The sequence below is a fragment of the Quercus suber genome, unplaced genomic scaffold (assembly GCF_002906115.3).
Source record: "Quercus suber isolate HL8 unplaced genomic scaffold, Cork oak 2.0 scaffold_113, whole genome shotgun sequence".
Taxonomy (NCBI): domain Eukaryota; kingdom Viridiplantae; phylum Streptophyta; class Magnoliopsida; order Fagales; family Fagaceae; genus Quercus; species Quercus suber.
In genome coordinates, this window is record NW_027069578.1 from 107,217 (window position 1) to 124,309 (window position 17,093).

At 34.7% G+C, this 17,093-nt stretch overlaps 2 protein-coding genes across 2 annotated transcripts; both read left to right on the forward strand.

The window, feature by feature from the left end:
* The first annotated feature begins 426 nt into the window (after positions 1-426).
* LOC136068399 (proline-rich receptor-like protein kinase PERK1) lies at positions 427-5,382 on the forward strand. Its single transcript, XM_065775504.1, has 8 exons — positions 427-1,356; positions 2,187-2,756; positions 3,119-3,205; positions 3,299-3,369; positions 3,487-3,563; positions 4,003-4,150; positions 4,266-4,427; positions 4,870-5,382. The coding sequence occupies exons 1-8, from the start codon at positions 801-803 to the stop codon at positions 5,176-5,178; spliced, it is 1,980 nt and encodes a 659-aa protein (XP_065631576.1). The 5' UTR covers positions 427-800; the 3' UTR covers positions 5,179-5,382.
* Positions 5,383-13,709: 8,327 nt separating this feature from the next.
* On the forward strand, positions 13,710-17,084 carry LOC112028516 (ras-related protein Rab7). The gene is made up of 6 exons (XM_065775505.1): positions 13,710-13,813; positions 13,926-14,025; positions 14,542-14,688; positions 14,776-14,856; positions 15,245-15,390; positions 16,784-17,084. Exons 1-6 carry the CDS (start codon positions 13,806-13,808, stop codon positions 16,848-16,850), a joined length of 549 nt encoding a protein of 182 aa, XP_065631577.1. The 5' UTR covers positions 13,710-13,805; the 3' UTR covers positions 16,851-17,084.
* Positions 17,085-17,093: the final 9 nt, after the last annotated feature.

Consider the following 17,093-nt stretch of genomic DNA (forward strand, 5'->3'; position numbering starts at 1 on the left):
AAAAAAATTATAATATGATTATACCTATTATATATAGTAAGATATATTGACTTTTAAGTAAAAAATTGATATGAAAATCTGTTAGTTGATGTAAAATATAAGTTGTCCTGCTCCCATCCTTGTCAAATTCACACTAATAATATTACAACTACTTTGTAAGAAAAGGAAAAAAGAAGAGAAAAAAAAAGAGAGGATAGAACTGCTAAAAAAAAATAAAAAAAAATAAAACGGTCCCCATTCAACGCAAACAGAAGAGAAGAACGAAGTAAATTTAAGAAGTAATAAATTAAAAAAGAAAGAAAAACGAGTAAACAAGGAGTAATGAGCGGAGAGAAGCGCGGACCAATCGCGTTGGCCCTACCACACCACATTTCTGTCTTTTTTTTAATTTATTTTTCTTTAGTTGTAGCTGTGTTTTGTTTTGTTTTCAGCTGAACGCCATTAACTCCAAATTCCCCAGTCTAAACAGTCCTCACTCCAATCCTTTGAAACAGCCAGACACACAAGTAGACAAACCCAAATCCTAATCCATTCCATCCCCATGTGAAGGAAAAAAAAAATCCAGTCTTTTTCCAACCAACGAAAATCCCTTCAAACACCCGAAACCTTAAAACAAAAGTACAAACCCGCTCCCATTAAAACTAAACAAAACTAGTCCATTTTCTGTATCATCTTCTTTCTCTCTCTCTGTCTGAGAGAGAAAAAGAAAAGAAAAGCAGGCAAACAAAACAAAGACAGAAAAACACTCTTTAACACATCTCTCTCTGTTTGTTTGGTTTTGTTAAAACTTAAAAGAGGAAATGTCGAGTCCGACTCCCGTAGCGTCTCCGGCGCCCAAGTCACCTCCGTCGACCAACACCACCTCACCGCCACCAGCCACTCCTTCAGCTCCACCTCCATCCACCAACACCAGCACCTCTCCTCCGCCACCAACACCAGTCACTCCCTCATCGCCACCACCAACACCAGTCACTCCCTCATCATCGCCACCACCAACATCATCCACTAACACCACCTCTCCCCCTCCATCGTCAGCCCCTCCCTCCACTCCAACTCCCACACCTCCCTCCTCATCATCTCCACCCCCACCTTCAACTCAAAGCTCTCCTCCTCCTCCGTCGAGTTCTAATAACTCGCCCCCGAGTACTCGGAGCCCCCCGCCGCCACCTTCTTCCTCCAATACGTCGCAGTCTACTTCGTCGAGTGGGATATCTACTGGGGTAGTGGTGGGGTTAGCGATTGGTGGGGTGGTGATACTAGTGGTGTTGAGTTTATTGTGCATTTGTTGTAAAAAGAAGCGGAAACGCCGTGACGACGAACACTACTATCCTCCTCCACCGCCACCTGGCCCCAAAGGTAACACCTCTTTCTGACTTTTCTTTCCATTTCCTCATCTGGGTTTTCACTGATTTCTGTCTATTCCCAAATTTTCTTACAAAGATTTAGTTTTTACTTTTTTTTTTTTTCCCTTTTTTTGGTGTGTAGGGTTTGCACCTCCTTTTTTAAATTTTACTTCCATTTCATCATCTGGGTCTCACTGAAATCTGTCTATTTCCCTTGTTTGGTTACAAAGATTTAGTTTTGATGACTGTGATCAAGAGTGGATCTGGTCACAGGCCTCGGATTTTTATTTTTATTTTTTTGGGATTAAAAATTACAAGGATCTATGTGGTATTGGTTATAAATTTGGCATTTTGTTGGGGTTCGAATTTTGATTATAGGAATGGGAACGGCTTGCATGTGTGGTTTGTTTGAGTTTGAAACTTTGAATGCAGGCCAATGATGTAATTGAATTTTTTAATGGGTATTTTTGTATGATTAGCGTGTAAGAGCATAATTTTGTTTGTTGTTTAGTTGAACCAGTCTTGGACTATGTATTATGATATTACAAGTTAAATTAAATTTTTTATCCTACCCGTCTGAGTGTAAGGTTTTTAATTAATTGGATTGCAAAATGATTCTGCATTACTGTCTTTTCTTTTTTAAAATTCTAGTTAATGCTTTTCAAGTTTTCACGACCAATTCTTTTTTGCCACTATTGTTTGTTAGTCACATTGCGAGTTATGGTCCTCATGGAAATAGCAAAATGAAAGTATAAACTTAATTTTGATTAGCATTGGACTAAAATAGTAAAAACCCAATAAAGATATAATTTGCTGATTTCTAGTGTTTGTTGGAATTTCCAGGTGGCCCTTACGGTGGTCCACAACAGCATTGGCAGCATAATGCTCCCCCACCTTCAGATCATGTTGTTGGAGTAATGCCCAAACCCTCTCCCCCTCCAGCAGTTGCATCACGACCACCATACTCACCGGTAAATGCTCGTACCTCACCGAAGCCCCCACCACCACCGCCGCCACAATACCTGAGCAGCAGTGGTGGCTCCAACTATTCAGGGTCTGAAAATCTTCAACCACCACCTCATCCAGGAGTAGTCTTAGGTTTCTCAAAGAGCACTTTTACATATGACGAGTTAGCTATGGCAACGGATGGCTTCTCAGATGCCAACCTCCTTGGACAAGGTGGATTTGGGTATGTGCATAGAGGAGTCCTTCCAAATGGGAAGGAAGTAGCAGTCAAGCAGTTGAAATCTGGAAGTGGGCAGGGGGAGCGTGAGTTTCAGGCAGAAGTCGAGATAATTAGCAGAGTACATCACAAGCACCTTGTTTCATTGGTTGGGTACTGTATTACTGGGGCCCAGAGACTGCTTGTTTATGAGTTTGTTCCAAACAATACTTTGGAGTTCCACTTACATGGTAAGTTTGTCTCTTCAGCACTAGAAATTGTTTTGAATTTTCTTTTCTAATTAATATGTAAAGTTATATCGCAAAGCACCAAATGGGATGCTATCCATTTCAAACATTTAAATGCCCTTTTTCTTTGCTGGTTTTGCTTTCTTGTGGTTGCTACTATGAAAATTTCATTGGCAATTATTTGTTGGTTTTATGTTGCAATGTTTAATATTTTAGAACAATATATTAATCTGTAATTGTATCAATGGAACCGGGGCACTAAATGCACTAAGATAATAGTTATTCTATGTTTCATATATTAGAAACTTTTAAGGTGTTTGTTGTTTTTGTTGAGCTTAAGTCCTGACTGAGAATCTTTATTTCAGGGAAGGGGCGACCAACTATGGATTGGCCGACCAGACTTAAAATTGCTTTAGGAGCTTCTAAAGGACTGGCATATCTTCATGAGGATTGTATGTACTCTCTCTCCTCAAAATTTGAGCATTAACTGATTTATTTAGGTTAAGACATTGTGTTTGAAGTTCAATTTACATTGTATTATGTAGGTCATCCCAAGATCATTCATCGTGATATCAAAGCATCTAATATTCTTTTAGATTTCAAGTTTGAGGCAAAGGTATAATTAGCTTTCACTCTATATTGAAAATTTGACTGCTTGTACCATTTTCGCCCTCAAGATATGATTGCCTAGTTTTATGATTATAACTGAGATGATTCAACATCTGTTGCTCAGGTTGCAGATTTTGGACTTGCCAAAATTGCTTCTGATGCCAATACTCATGTCTCCACCCGGGTGATGGGAACTTTTGGGTAAGACCAATTCCTTTCATATTCTAGTTGCATTTATGGTTTCAACAGTTTATATATTATTTTTTGATGACCAAGAGTATGATTTGGATACTCAAAGTTCCTGTTTTTCCAAAAAAATGTTTGTATAACATCCTTTTAATTTAATAAGCCACACTGCACGCAGCTCTAGTATATATGCTTTTGGATGCAGTTTATGTTAATAACTGAGAGTTCCTACAGCATTGGTGAATAGCTATCTATGTTCATGTCAACTGTTCTTGATGCTTTATTGTCAAGTCTTTGTTCTCAAAATGTCAAGATAGTTCAACCGTATGCTCATGACCATATATATCATCTTTGTTTGGTTTTTTTAATTAGGTTTAACTAGTTTGGAGTGACATTCTTTATGTGCCCAAGTCAGGCTATATTCTTCAAGTTCTCACATGCTCCTTTCTCTTAGGTATCTAGCTCCAGAGTACGCTTCAAGTGGGAAACTCACAGACAAATCAGATGTTTTCTCCTTTGGTGTCATGCTTTTGGAGTTAATCACTGGACGCCGACCTGTTGACACAGCCAATACTTACATGGAGGATAGTTTGGTAGACTGGGTGAGTTATATATTGTTCCCTTATAGACATAATGCATGTGTGCACATACACACATGCATGCAAAGGCCTAAATGTGGGATGTCACATAGATAACTAAATCCTTTTGGCATTACAGGCTAGGCCTTTGCTCTCACGAGCCTTGGAAGATAGAAACTTTGATGATCTGGCTGATCCCAAACTGAAAAATGATTATGACCCCAATGAGATGGCTCGCATGGTTGCGTGTGCTGCAGCTTCTGTGCGTCATTCAGGACGGCGTCGACCACGAATGAGCCAGGTAGGATTTTTTAAAAAAAAAAAAAAAAAAATTTATTTCAACTGCCTAGTTATTTGAATTCTGGACCAAGTCTATCGATTGAGTTAACTAAAAATGCAGCAGTTAAATCTGTTGAAACCAGAAGATGGCCTTTATAATTGGGATAGGCATAGTACAAAGCTTGGTCTGTTGTTTATAAGCATTTAATATCTTGCATGTGTGGCTTGCAAATTAAGTTGGAAATTAGGAGCCTGTTAACCTCCACTCTGTTACCATGAAAGGGTGGAATGCTCATTGAGAAAAGTTTCAAATCATGTTGGTGAATGTAATTGCACTCAGATTCTGTTGCTAGCAAAGGCCTTGCTTGTGTTATTATCTCGTCAGCAAGATGCTTAAGCTCATATTTGTGTGTGCTATTTATTGAAAGGCTTCTAACTAGTAACTATTTCTTGAAACTGCACAGATTGTTCGTGCTTTGGAGGGAGAGGCGTCTCTAACTGATCTTAATGAAGGAATCAGACCTGGGCACAGCACTCAATACAGTTCTTATGGAAGCTCAGACTATGACACGAGCCAATACAATGAGGACATGAAAAAATTCAGGAAGATGGCATTGGGAAGCCAGGAGTATGGTGCCAGTAGTGAGTATAGTGGACGGACCAGTGAGTATGGTTTGTACCCTTCTGGGTCAAGCAGTGAAGGCCACAACACGAGAGAAATGGAGATGGGAAAAATGAAGAAAAGCAGTCAAGGTTTTAGCGGGGGCTCTTAAGAACTGATGCCATATCTTTTTTTTTCCTGTAAAAACCCGCCCCCTTATTTTTACTTTTGGTGTCAAATTGGTTGCAGAAATGTCATGTTTTGCATGAGTTAACATAATTTCTTTTTTCTTTTGAAATTATCGGTTTTCTACATTGTATTTATTAATAGTGCTTATACAACAAAATAAACAGAGAAACTTGTTCCAATTCTTTTATTTGTTGCTTCAGCAAGTTGTCCAAAATTCGTTTAGACTTTCGTTTCACCTTTTGTTGTTGTGTCGGTTTTGCTTGTACTGAAGATTAACAATTAGGTGGGGTGTTGCTGAAAGATTTATTAGAGAGAAGAAAAAATGTTGTAAGCTGTTTCTTGAATTATTTTCATTGTTTACAACTGTGTCCAGTTGGCCTTTGTAGGACTTAGAAGGCTTGGTCCTCCACTCTGGCTGGTCACATCGTCTAGCATGCTTACCAACGGTAGTGTTAAGTTTATATATCATTGGCAGGCTAAACATATTGGGGTAATGCAAAATCCGTCGTAAGAGTCTCTTGGACTCAAAATAAGTGCAGTTCATGAGTATGAATTCTATCTATCAAAAATTCAAGTAACATCACATATGATTATGATTATGAGAGGCATCTTTTCTTTTCCCAAAAAAAAGAGAGAGACGGCAGTGGCACCCACAAAAAGGAGCGCACGCCACGCTTGCACCCAAATGGAGAGGCAAGTCAGAAGAGGACAGCAACATGTACAGTAGCACAGTACATATATCCCTTTGTTTGATAATTAAGGTCACATGCAGAATAGAATGACCCAAGAGAACAAATAAAAATTTGAAATTTGTATTGTTACGCAAAGTCAAACAAGGTTTTGCGTCAAATGGTTGAAAGGTGCCGAAAGCATGGATGATGAGATGAAGAAGAAAGAAAGAAGATATTGGCGGCCAGCTCACATATAAAATAAGTCGTAACTTTAGTTTATAGTGGTTATATATAGTTGGCTTCTCACGCACATGGGGCTCTCTCTAGTCGTTACACTTTGTGGACCACGCCAGCCAGCCAGCCAGCCATCACGGGCATCTCTAATCTTCATAGATTAGTGCTAACCCCACACCACACGCATGACGCAACTAAGAATGCACATGGCATGGCAAACTGAATTTACTAATTAATTGCCTCTGCATTTTATTAGTTTTTCCTTTCCTTTTTGGGACACTGCATCTGCATTTGAGCTAATAACGCCAAATTGGTATCACTTTTTTCCTTTGCTCCGTTGCATCATGTATGTTTGGAAATAGGAAGGGAAGAAGAAAATGAAATAAAATATATACTTATCCTTCCTTTTATTTTTTTTACTTTTTGAAAGGGAAGAAAATGGAGAGTAAAATTTATGCCTTTTACTTTCATGCTATGGTCATAGAGAGGTTTATGAAAGTTTGTAAGTAAAAATGTAATTTGCAACTATTTAAAAGTTAAAAAAAAAAATGACAATTACACTTCTTCATTATTGTGATTCTCTCTATTCCTTTACCCATACACTTATTATTATTATATTTTTTAAATATAATTTGATGGTTACGATGTGGGGTGAGAGATTTGAAAACACTAGAGCTAGAAAATTGTTGGCCAACTTTTCTTTTCTCTTAGGCTTCTTTTGAGAGTTCATAAGAGAATGAAATTGAATGGAGTGATATTAAATGAAAATGGAATAAAATAGAATGTATTTAAGTAAGGGAAATTAATGAAAAAGAAATGAATAGAATAGAATTAAGTAACCTTATTTAAATGTTTTAAAATAAAGGAATGGAAAGAAATGAAAATGGATGGAATGTAAGTAACTTTATTTGGAAGTAACATAGATGAAAATAGGGTAAAATATCATTTTCGTCCCTAAACTATCACAAAAGTTCGTTTTTCGTCCCTAAACTTTCAAAAGTTCGTTTTTCGTCCCTGAACTATCACAAAAGTTCGTTTTTCGTCCCTAAACTTTCAAAAGTTCTATTTTCCTCCCTAAACTTTTCCAATTGTATTGATTTTCGTCCCTCTCACATCAGCACACTGTCAAAGCCACGTCAGCACTCCGTCAGACGGAGGGACGAAAATTAATACGTTTGGAAAATTTTAGAGACGAAAATAGAACTTTTGAAAGTTTAGGGACGAAAAACGAACTTTTGTGATAGTTCAAGGACGAAAAACGAATTTGAAAGTTTAGGGACGAAAAACGAACTTTTGTGATAGTTTAGGGACGAAAATGATATTTTACCCAAATTAAATAGAATCATTTTATGACAATATTACAATTAAACCCCTATTTTAAAAATAAATGACTGAATATATAGGAGTATTTTGAGAGTTTTAATAAAAAAATTCATTAAATCTAATTTCATTCTCTTCAATTCCTTCCAATTTTAAAAAATAAAAATTTGAGATTTTACGAGAATAGAGTGGAATAAGTGTTTCCTTTTACTTATTTTATTTCCTCCCATTTAAACTCTTAAATAAGAAAATAAATTTTTTATTCCCTCCATTAAAACTATTAAACAAGATAAAGAAGAAAAGAAAAAGAAAAAATATTTTTAAATTATTCTCTAAATTCATTTTCATTCACTCGGGCTTACACGAACCAAACAACAAAAACCAAGTGTTTTCCTTCGTATACCCTTCCTTTCTATCCTCTCTCACTTTTTGTAAACATAGCGTGTTAGTCTTGGGACAAACGTGCGTGCTATAGCCTATAGGTCTATGTAAATCAAAATGCTTCAATCATCTGATGTCAAATTGTTGTCCCCACCGTTACTTTTAGAACAATGGTTGGTGGGGATACAATTTATTTATTTATTTAAACTTGGTTTTAAGTTGTGACAAGTGCAACACTATTTTTACCCAATTAACTGTTAAAACAATTTTTATTGTATACCAATCAAGTCATATCATATCAATAAACTGTGAAAAATGGTTTCAAAAGATTTATTGATAATTATATTTAAGAGAAGAAAAAAAAAAAAGGAATTCTACCCTTCCTATTGGTGATTGGGCACATCTGAAAACATTTCCATGTTCTGCTTCTTGGGTCTGAATTTTGAATTTGATGAAAGTCTAATCTTTTACCTCTAATTTTTTTTTTCCTTTTATATTTTTTGGTGACAAAGAAATGTTCAATTCTTTAACACTGGTATAAATTTATTTTCCATGTAACTAGTGATTTCAGAGTTTTTGACCATTCCTTTTTTTTTTTTTTTTTTTTTTTATCCCTCGGGGTTGGAACTGCATCCCCACCCCACCCCCAATATAGTCATGCACTAAGTGTATGAAGAGGTACCATCCAGACTAATGAGTGTGGTGTTTTTGGCCATTTCTTGGGTGCAAGGATAGAGCTAGAATTTAGAGTTAGGAGCTGGAAGCATAAAAAATTACTATAAAACTCCAAATAAGCATTCGTTTAGTGTTAACGAACTATCAACAAAGACAAGACACAAAGTCATTGTTTTATAGTACATTACAATGCAATCATTTTTGGAAAGGGAATTCAAATTTTTTTTTTAAATCTTTGAAATCATCTATAATTGAATTTATACTGATTGTTGCAGTAATGTCCCATTTCAATGAATAACATCATAGAATTAAAAAAAAAAAAAAAAAAAAAAAAACTCATCTTTCATTTTGTTGCAAAGGTTAGTTTTGATGATATTCATAGCTGAAAATGCTTGCTTTATAGTTTTTACTCTCTCTTCTCTTTGTTAGGCTACTTAGCCGCATAAGATTTATTTTATTTTTTGCGTCTTTGATATGTGCATTTGCCATTGGGTAAGAGCAAAATTATTTTGTTTAAATGTTTTTTAAAAGAATTGAGTTATTTGTTTTGGGTAAAATTGGTTAATTTTTTTTAGCTTTGCTATTGGTACTTTTTATTCTTGTACTAATTTTTTGGAGGTTCGTTAATTTTGTTTTAAATTCTAGATCTATAAATTTTTTATGGTCTTTAAAATGATTAAGGATATTGTTAAGGGGAAAATTTAATTTTATTGAACCAAATTGTTAAAATTAGTACCTAGTATTTTCTTATAAAAAAAATTGGGGGAGAGGGGGGTGGGGGGAGGGGGATTGCCAATACTTAAACCCGTCCTTGCTTGGGTGTTACAAAGGTTTTTCTTTGATTAGATCCAACCCTGAATAATGTTGTCCAACTCCTTGCTTCCTCAACACTGACAAGATAATTTAAATGCGATGTTGAATAGGGTGCCTAGCGAATAGATTTATTTCATTGCATAGTAATTTTTTTTAAGAGAGTTTCAATTTATGACATTCGCTCTTGATGATAATTCTTTACCATCAGACCAAGACACCAATCGGTTTTTAGTATAGATAGAGATTGAACCCCAAAACTCTTATTCAACCATCAAAAATAAAATATTTCCTATTTTTTCCCAAAATTCTTGAGCTAATTTATTGTAATTGACATATAATAAAAGTATTATTAGTGGTGAATTTATATGAAATTGATATTGCTTCAATCACAAACTAGTGTCCTAGCAACTTAACAAGCTGTAAAAAAAATGTCTAGCATTATTATTTAGGAAAATGTAAAACTACTATAATGAACGTTTTTTTTTTTATTTAAATTTTTTTATGGGAGCTATAGTGAATGTAATTGATTACCCATCAACATTATAGTAAATAAATTTCTTATTTACTTTTTTTTATATAGAAATTTGTTAATTACTTTTTTGTTTTGTGTTTAGAAGTTTTTTTATTTTATTTTATTTTTATTTTTATTGAGAATCTTTTGTGTTTAGAAGTTGATTCATCAATTTGTATAGCTTATGTAGCAAAATTTATAGCATTTCTATCTAACATCACTTGCTCTTTATTGGAAATGCCTTAGAGAAATTATATTTTTTTGTTTTGTTTAAGGAACGCTCTGCTTTTGTTTACTAATTTACTTTTTTTTTTTTGGAAGCTCTACTTATTTACTTCTGTAATTTCAACAAAAGTGCAGGATCCATGTGCTGTATACTATATATGATTATAAATTTACTAATATGATTTCGTACTTCACTGGAACCTTTCCTGAGCCTTGGACAGATAATAGCTAGGCATTATTCACAAACCAGACAACGCTGGACCAAAAACATCTTTCTATTCTTTAAATTATCCACTTAAGAATAAATAAATTCTGATGATATGCCAGGAAATTAAATTATGAGAATAACAAAACAAAAAATCACCATAGGCAGCACACCGGGAAGGTCTAATTGGACCAAAAGGAGCCCAATAATAAATTTTCCAATTGTACTCCACCACCATACGCCAAGATAAAATGATTTTTTTTTTTATTTTTTTTATTTTTAAATTTGTAGAATGGAAATGAGATAATTCATAATGGAAGAGTGAAAACTGAGTAGCAGATTCTTGAAAGCTGTAATGTAATGGTATTAGATATAAGCAATTAATGGCTTTAAAAGGTTAGATTTTGGAAGGCTTCATTTGCTGCTTGGTTGCTTATGTTTTAGCGGATAAGCTGTCAGTTTTTAGTTGAAGGCTAAGCTGTCATATCTTAATATAATAGATGTTGGTTGTAAATTGTAATTGCTTTGTTTCTGCTTGTAAGTTGTAACTTGTAAGTTGCATCTTGGCTGCTGCTTGTTGTCAAAGCTAGCTCAGAAAATGGCCCGCAAAAGTGAAAAGCCCTGAAATGAATGATGTGCTACCTCTTGCTTTAGATATCAGATGAGCCATGTGAGGCTTCCTTAGACATGACTATGCACTTTTAGTTATTCAAATTATTAGTCAATTTAGTTTTGTGTTTTGTGACTTCTTTTTTTGTTCCAGAGTCTTAAAATAAAAGGTTGAATTAATCAATTAACTTGTGATCGTCGGTTCCCTCAAAATTTGGTTATAGCATTCAAAGGGTGATGCTAAAGGCAATATAAATATAAATTTATGAATTGATGTGTCAATTAAAAAAAACAGAGAAAATTTTGTTACTTCCAGGTTTTTGTTTTTTTTGTTTCAATTGCCGCTATGCAACGTGAAGATTTTTGTTGGGAAATTACTAATTAATTGTAATCAGATAATTATTTGGGAATTTAGCAACTACCAGTCTCCATTGTCTTAAAGTCTAAGACCTCAGGTCAGAGCCACAAAAGAAGGGTACTTTGGATTGCTTTGTGTGTTTACGTGTCTGTGTCTGTGTCTAACTGTCTATGATAATATTATGGTCAATGACAAACAAAAATAGCATTCTCAGTCTCTGACGGCAAATGTTTTTTTGGGCCTTGAATTCTAACACCAAGTTCAAGGCCCTAGGGCCTTATCGGTCCAGTAAGCCACCGGGCTAATGGGTGTCCTGGCCTGTACTATTAAGGCCTGTGGATAACCTAATAGCTCAATGTGGCAACTCATGGGCTGATTTTTCTGCCCATGGGCCAGCTCGGTAACTTGGAATTTATAACAAAATAATTGAGTAGAGAGGGAGGTTGAACTTAAGACTTGAGAGGAGAGACTAATAATTTAATAGAGGTAAAATGCTTAGACACACTCTAAATTGTAGGGTAGTTGCTACTACACCTTGTAAACTTTTATTTTAGCCAATTTAGTACATAAACTTTAATATTGTAACAAATAGATAATCTTAACTTTTATTTTACCAATTTAGTATATAAACTTTGATATTGTATCAAATAGACCCCTAAACTTTTATGTTGTTTCAGTAAGACCCCTTCATTTTCAATTTTTAAATTATTGGTGCAAAAAATGTGGTTAAATTGATGGGAAATTTTTTTTAAGGGGATCTTATTATTACATTATCAAAGTTTATGTACTGAATTAACAAGAAAAAGATAAAGGGTCTATTTGCAAATAAGATAAAAGGTATTATTTGCTATAATACCAAAGTTTATATACTAAATTGGCTAAAATAAGAGTGTAGGGGTGTAAGTGCAATTACTCTAAAGTTAAAGGGTTGAAAACATTTATTATATTTTACTGTATAAAAAAAATAAAAATAAAAAGGAAAATTGATTCTTCCCTTTAAAATAAAAATAAATAAATAAATAAAGTAAAGGGAGGCCGACTAAAAAAAGCCTATAGGTAGCTCATTTGTACTAATCCACTAAAGACAAAATAGGCATTGTCCATTAGTTATGATTTTTCTCTTCTAATTTGGGCCAATTTAGCATGTTGACTAGTCAATGGTCTACTAGGCCTGGCCTACTAGGCCCATAGGCCAAGTAAAAATGGGGCAGGCCAGTTTAGCCTAACCCATTGCCAACCTTTAGGAATCCATATATTCCATATTTGAGTTAGGATTTTTTTTATCCATGGTATAAAGTAACATATCATCAAAATATGTCCAATATATAAAAATATAATTATGGGTTTGAACCTAAATATAATACTATATTAAATTATCAATTATCTCAAATGTTTAAGTTATTAAAAATAGTAAATTTAATCATTTAAAAAAAAACTATAATAAAATATATTTCTTAAAAAGTGTTTTTTTTTTTTTTTAATTGACACATCAATTCANTCAACTCGTGATTGGATTCCAGGTTGACACAATATCCTTATGCACCCATTTCACATGTAGCTGGTATATTTGAGCTGGAAAATCTCATAGAGCAAAGAATAAAAATAGTAATAAAAAATAAAAAAAGTCACAAGCATTCTTTCATGTACTTCATAATTTTCTGCACAACCAAACACTGACTTAACCTCTGTTACCTTATTATTATTAGTATGAAAATAATGCAGCTAAGAAATGAGAACATAATTTCCAGATTTGATTCCCATTAAAAACTGTAGAAAATTATATATTTTAGCCTCATTATATAACCCCAAAAAAAAATTCCAAATATTAGTTTTCAAAATTCAATTCTTTTTGTTTTTCTTGTCAACCAAACAGAGGACACAAAGAAAAATAATGTTTTACCACCAAAAAAAAAAAAAAAACAAATCACTCACCCGCTGTCCCGAGGATTATGACCTTGAGAAGCATACGCCTCCGAGAAGCCATTAATTTGAAATTGAAACTTAGAAAATAGAAAGGCCACTAATTTTGTCTTTGAAAATTAGAGTTTTGGAAAGTCTTTCTCTGTGAGAACAGAGAAAATTTTGTTACTTCCAGTTTTTGTTTTTTTGTTTTCAATTGCCGCTATGCAACGTGAAATTTTTGTTTTGAAATTATATTATATTAATTGTAATCAGATAATTATTTGGGAATTTAGCAACTACCAGTCTCCATTGTCTTAAAGTCTAAGACCTCAGGTCAGAGCCACAAAAGAATGACTTTGGATTACTTTGTGTGTTTACGTGTCTGTGTCTGTGTCTAACGTCTATGATAATATAAGTACCAGAAATTCCTAGAGGCATACCATTAGAAAAACATTCTTGACCAGTTAGATATATATATGAAGAAAATGATAAAACATGAATTTCCATATAATAAACTTTTCATCACTTACTTTATTTTTTTTTCTGAGCAACCAAACATATGGCATATGGGAGCTTTTTTTTTGCTCCATTACAAGGAGTTTTTTTATGTCTTTTCAATTGTATTTGAGTGATTTTGTTGGTGCCTATTTCATGAAATGTCCTCTTGTTGTTTGTAAACTTTGGCAGGGTTGGGAAGACATCTCTGATGAATCAGTATCCTGTAACTTGCAACATTTTTGCTTGTATGCGCTCAAATGCACACACATACAATACATTTACATGTTATTGCAATTTATGTTGTGATTAGCCTTATACTCGTATTTAGATATGTGAATCGTAAGTTCAGTAATCAGTACAAAGCAACCATTGGAGCTGATTTCTTGACAAAAGAAGTGCAGTTTGAGGATAGACAATTTACATTGCAGGTTAGCTATGATCTCAATTCTCAAATCTTATTTGTAAGTAAGCCCCACTTTTTTTAGTTGGTGCTTTGTCAGTTCTACAGAAATAGAATCATTTTGTGGATAACAGTGGGAGCAATCAGTGAAGAATGTGTTCTGTGGCTTAGTCAATCAGATAGAATGATTCTTCCGTGTTTTTATTGTATATGATAAATGTTTGAAACAACTGGGAACTTCAGTGGTCCAGCCTTTGTACCAACTACTAATACTACTGTACTTTGCAAGCTTAGAATGGTGTTGATGCAATTTTAACAGATTTACAGATAGTTCTTGGTGAAAGCATTTTTCGTTTCCTGTGTGTCGTTGGCTTCAATAAGAAAATATTATAGTGAAGGTTGGACTACTTCTGCAAAGTTTGGGGGCTTGAATATTTAGAGATTTTTTTTAATCCTGGGAAAGAAAACGTCTAGAACCACCCTCTACCCAAACTACATTCCCTTTCTCATTTTAGACTGACTCTGTGAACCTATATACTTTCAGATATGGGATACAGCTGGGCAGGAAAGGTTTCAAAGTCTTGGTGTGGCATTCTACCGTGGAGCAGACTGTTGTGTTCTAGTCTATGACGTGAATGTCATGAAATCATTTGATAACCTCAACAACTGGAGGGAGGAGTTTCTGATTCAGGTAATCATTGAACCATCAGCATTTGACAAATGCCAAGTACCATTGTATCAGTGACTGAATTCTTTCCTAATTGGCTTTGATTTTCAGGCCAGCCCTTCTGATCCAGAAAACTTCCCATTTGTTGTATTGGGGAACAAGATAGATGTTGACAGTGGCAATAGTCGGGTGGTAAGATGATTTTCCTATCTTCTTACTCAATTTTCTCCTTTATTTTGAGATGGAATATGTTATCCAAAGCCAATTAATTAGGAATTAAATGTATATACTATCTATACCATCAGAGGGCAAAGAGGTGTCAAGATATAAGCTTTTTAAGTAAGGTTGCTATGTGCCTTTTCTTATATGTGAAACTAGAAATTGTTGATTAGTTATTTGCACAATGGGTCAATGATTGGGCATGTTTAGGCAAGCCACTCTTTTGTGAATGTCTCTAATTGATAATGATAAGTATATTATATTGGCATTCTGTTTATGTTACCCCCCCCTCTCTGCTTTTTTCCTCCATTTCTCCCCTAATTATGATTTAATATTATGGGCTTCTCATTCTAACTTTCAGGTATCTGAGAAGAAGGCAAAGGCATGGTGTGCTTCCAAGGGAAATATTCCTTACTTTGAAACTTCTGCAAAAGAAGGTTTCAATGTAGAAGCTGCCTTCCAGTGTATAGCCAAAAATGCTCTTAAGAATGAACCTGAAGAAGAAATGTAAGTATTCCTTAAAAATACATTCAAATTTTGTCTGTGAGGGTCAAAAACCCGTAAAAAACTAAACTTGCTAAGGATTTAAGATCTACACAATTACTTTCTTACTAGGAGGGGTGAAATCCTACAATGGGAAGATTAGACAGATAATTAGAGATGAAAACAATTGTAAAGGACTCTTATATTGATGAAAAAATCGGTTTCCCGATGTGTGTAGAAAAGTTCTAGAGGAAAAATACAAGTTAGGACTCTTCTCACTTTCTCTCTCTTGTTCTTCCTTAGATTTTTTTGGATCTCCTCTCCTGGTGTCCTCCTCTTCCTTTTATAGCCATTCTTCCTCTTCCTCCAGCTATCCTACTCCTAGCTGGATTTAGGGGAATACTTGTCTAATCAGTACCTTCTCCTGCCATTTCTTGATCATGAAGATAGATTTTTGGGAGTGTTTTTACTAGTTAGGCCAGTCATTCAATATTTAATGTGGCTGACATTAGGTAGGGAGAACTCATTAATGCAGAGATGACTGTTACATTGAGCTTTGTGTTTTCTTCTACATGTTTCTCGGGGAAGGTAGGCGAAAGGGTGTCCTCGGCTAAGCACATGACCGCTTCTCGATTGAGTTTTGTTTCCTTGGGAATACGGATTTTGAGTTTTGTTTCCTTGGGAATACGGATTTCTTGGATTACCTCAGTAATGGGCCCAAATGGTCTCTTCTTGACGGGGGCTTGGTCATCTCATATTGACACATGGGCTGGACCCATTCCGCGGATGGGGCTTCTTGGAACATTCTCTTTGGGTTAAGGTCTTCGGGGTAGATTCAATCTACTCCCCCACATTGTCTATGTTAAAATTTTTGCATCTGGTATTGCATGAGAGTTGAGGTGCCAATTTTTTTAATTGATGGCTCATTGTGATCAAATAACAAAGTTGAACCACATTGCATAGTTGTGTTTAATGGATCTGCTTGTAAGCGCCTCTTCTCCCCTGAAACACCTCCAGTAATTGAATAACTGTTGGACCTCAAATATTTTGCGTGCTTTTTTTTTTTTGAACAAGCAGTATCATATTTCCTGATTGATGGTTACGTATGGTGCTTCTCGTAGTTCTACCCCATTGCATGTTTCAAATGTTACAATTGTCTTACTTTCATTTCCAGTAGAATTTTATTTGGATTTCTAATGTATCATTCTAAAATCACCATGTTTGGTAGAATTTAGAAAGAAGTTTGCTAAGATAAAAGCAGGACATTATTTTTATTCCAAATACTTAGTTATTTGAATTTGTCAAACCCCCTGCCTGATTCTAGTCCTTAGTTTACTTTTAATATTTCTTCATTCAATGACCACATGCTAATATCATGGGGGATGCTAACTATCAATTTTTTCTGTTGATGATGAAGTTACCTCCCTGACACCATTGATGTGGTGGGTCGACAACAACAAAGATCTTCGGGCTGTGAATGTTAGAAGAGATTGATGAAGTTTCTGAGTCAAGCAAGGGTAATAGGCGACCATGATTCCCTTCTCCAGTCACCATGAATTAGTAATTCACAAAGTTTCTTTAAGGTTCCATATATATTATTAAGTGCTTAAAGAAAGGAACTTGATAGTGCTATCTTTATTTTACTTTCCCTTCTCATATGCAAATCTTGTACTCTGTTCCACCTTTAGAAGTTAATTGTTTTGTACTGATCCCTGGAATTTGATCCT

Coding starts and splice junctions, on each gene's coding strand:
- LOC136068399 (XM_065775504.1), top strand. CDS start 801: ATGTCGAGTCCGACTCCCGTAGCGTCTCCGGCGCCCAAGTCACCTCCG. Junction 2,757..3,118: donor TTTGGAGTTCCACTTACATG/GTAAGTTTGTCT, acceptor TCTTTATTTCAG/GGAAGGGGCGACCAACTATG. Junction 3,370..3,486: donor ATTTCAAGTTTGAGGCAAAG/GTATAATTAGCT, acceptor TCTGTTGCTCAG/GTTGCAGATTTTGGACTTGC.
- LOC112028516 (XM_065775505.1), top strand. Junction 14,026..14,541: donor ATAGACAATTTACATTGCAG/GTTAGCTATGAT, acceptor ATATACTTTCAG/ATATGGGATACAGCTGGGCA. Junction 15,391..16,783: donor AATGAACCTGAAGAAGAAAT/GTAAGTATTCCT, acceptor TTGATGATGAAG/TTACCTCCCTGACACCATTG.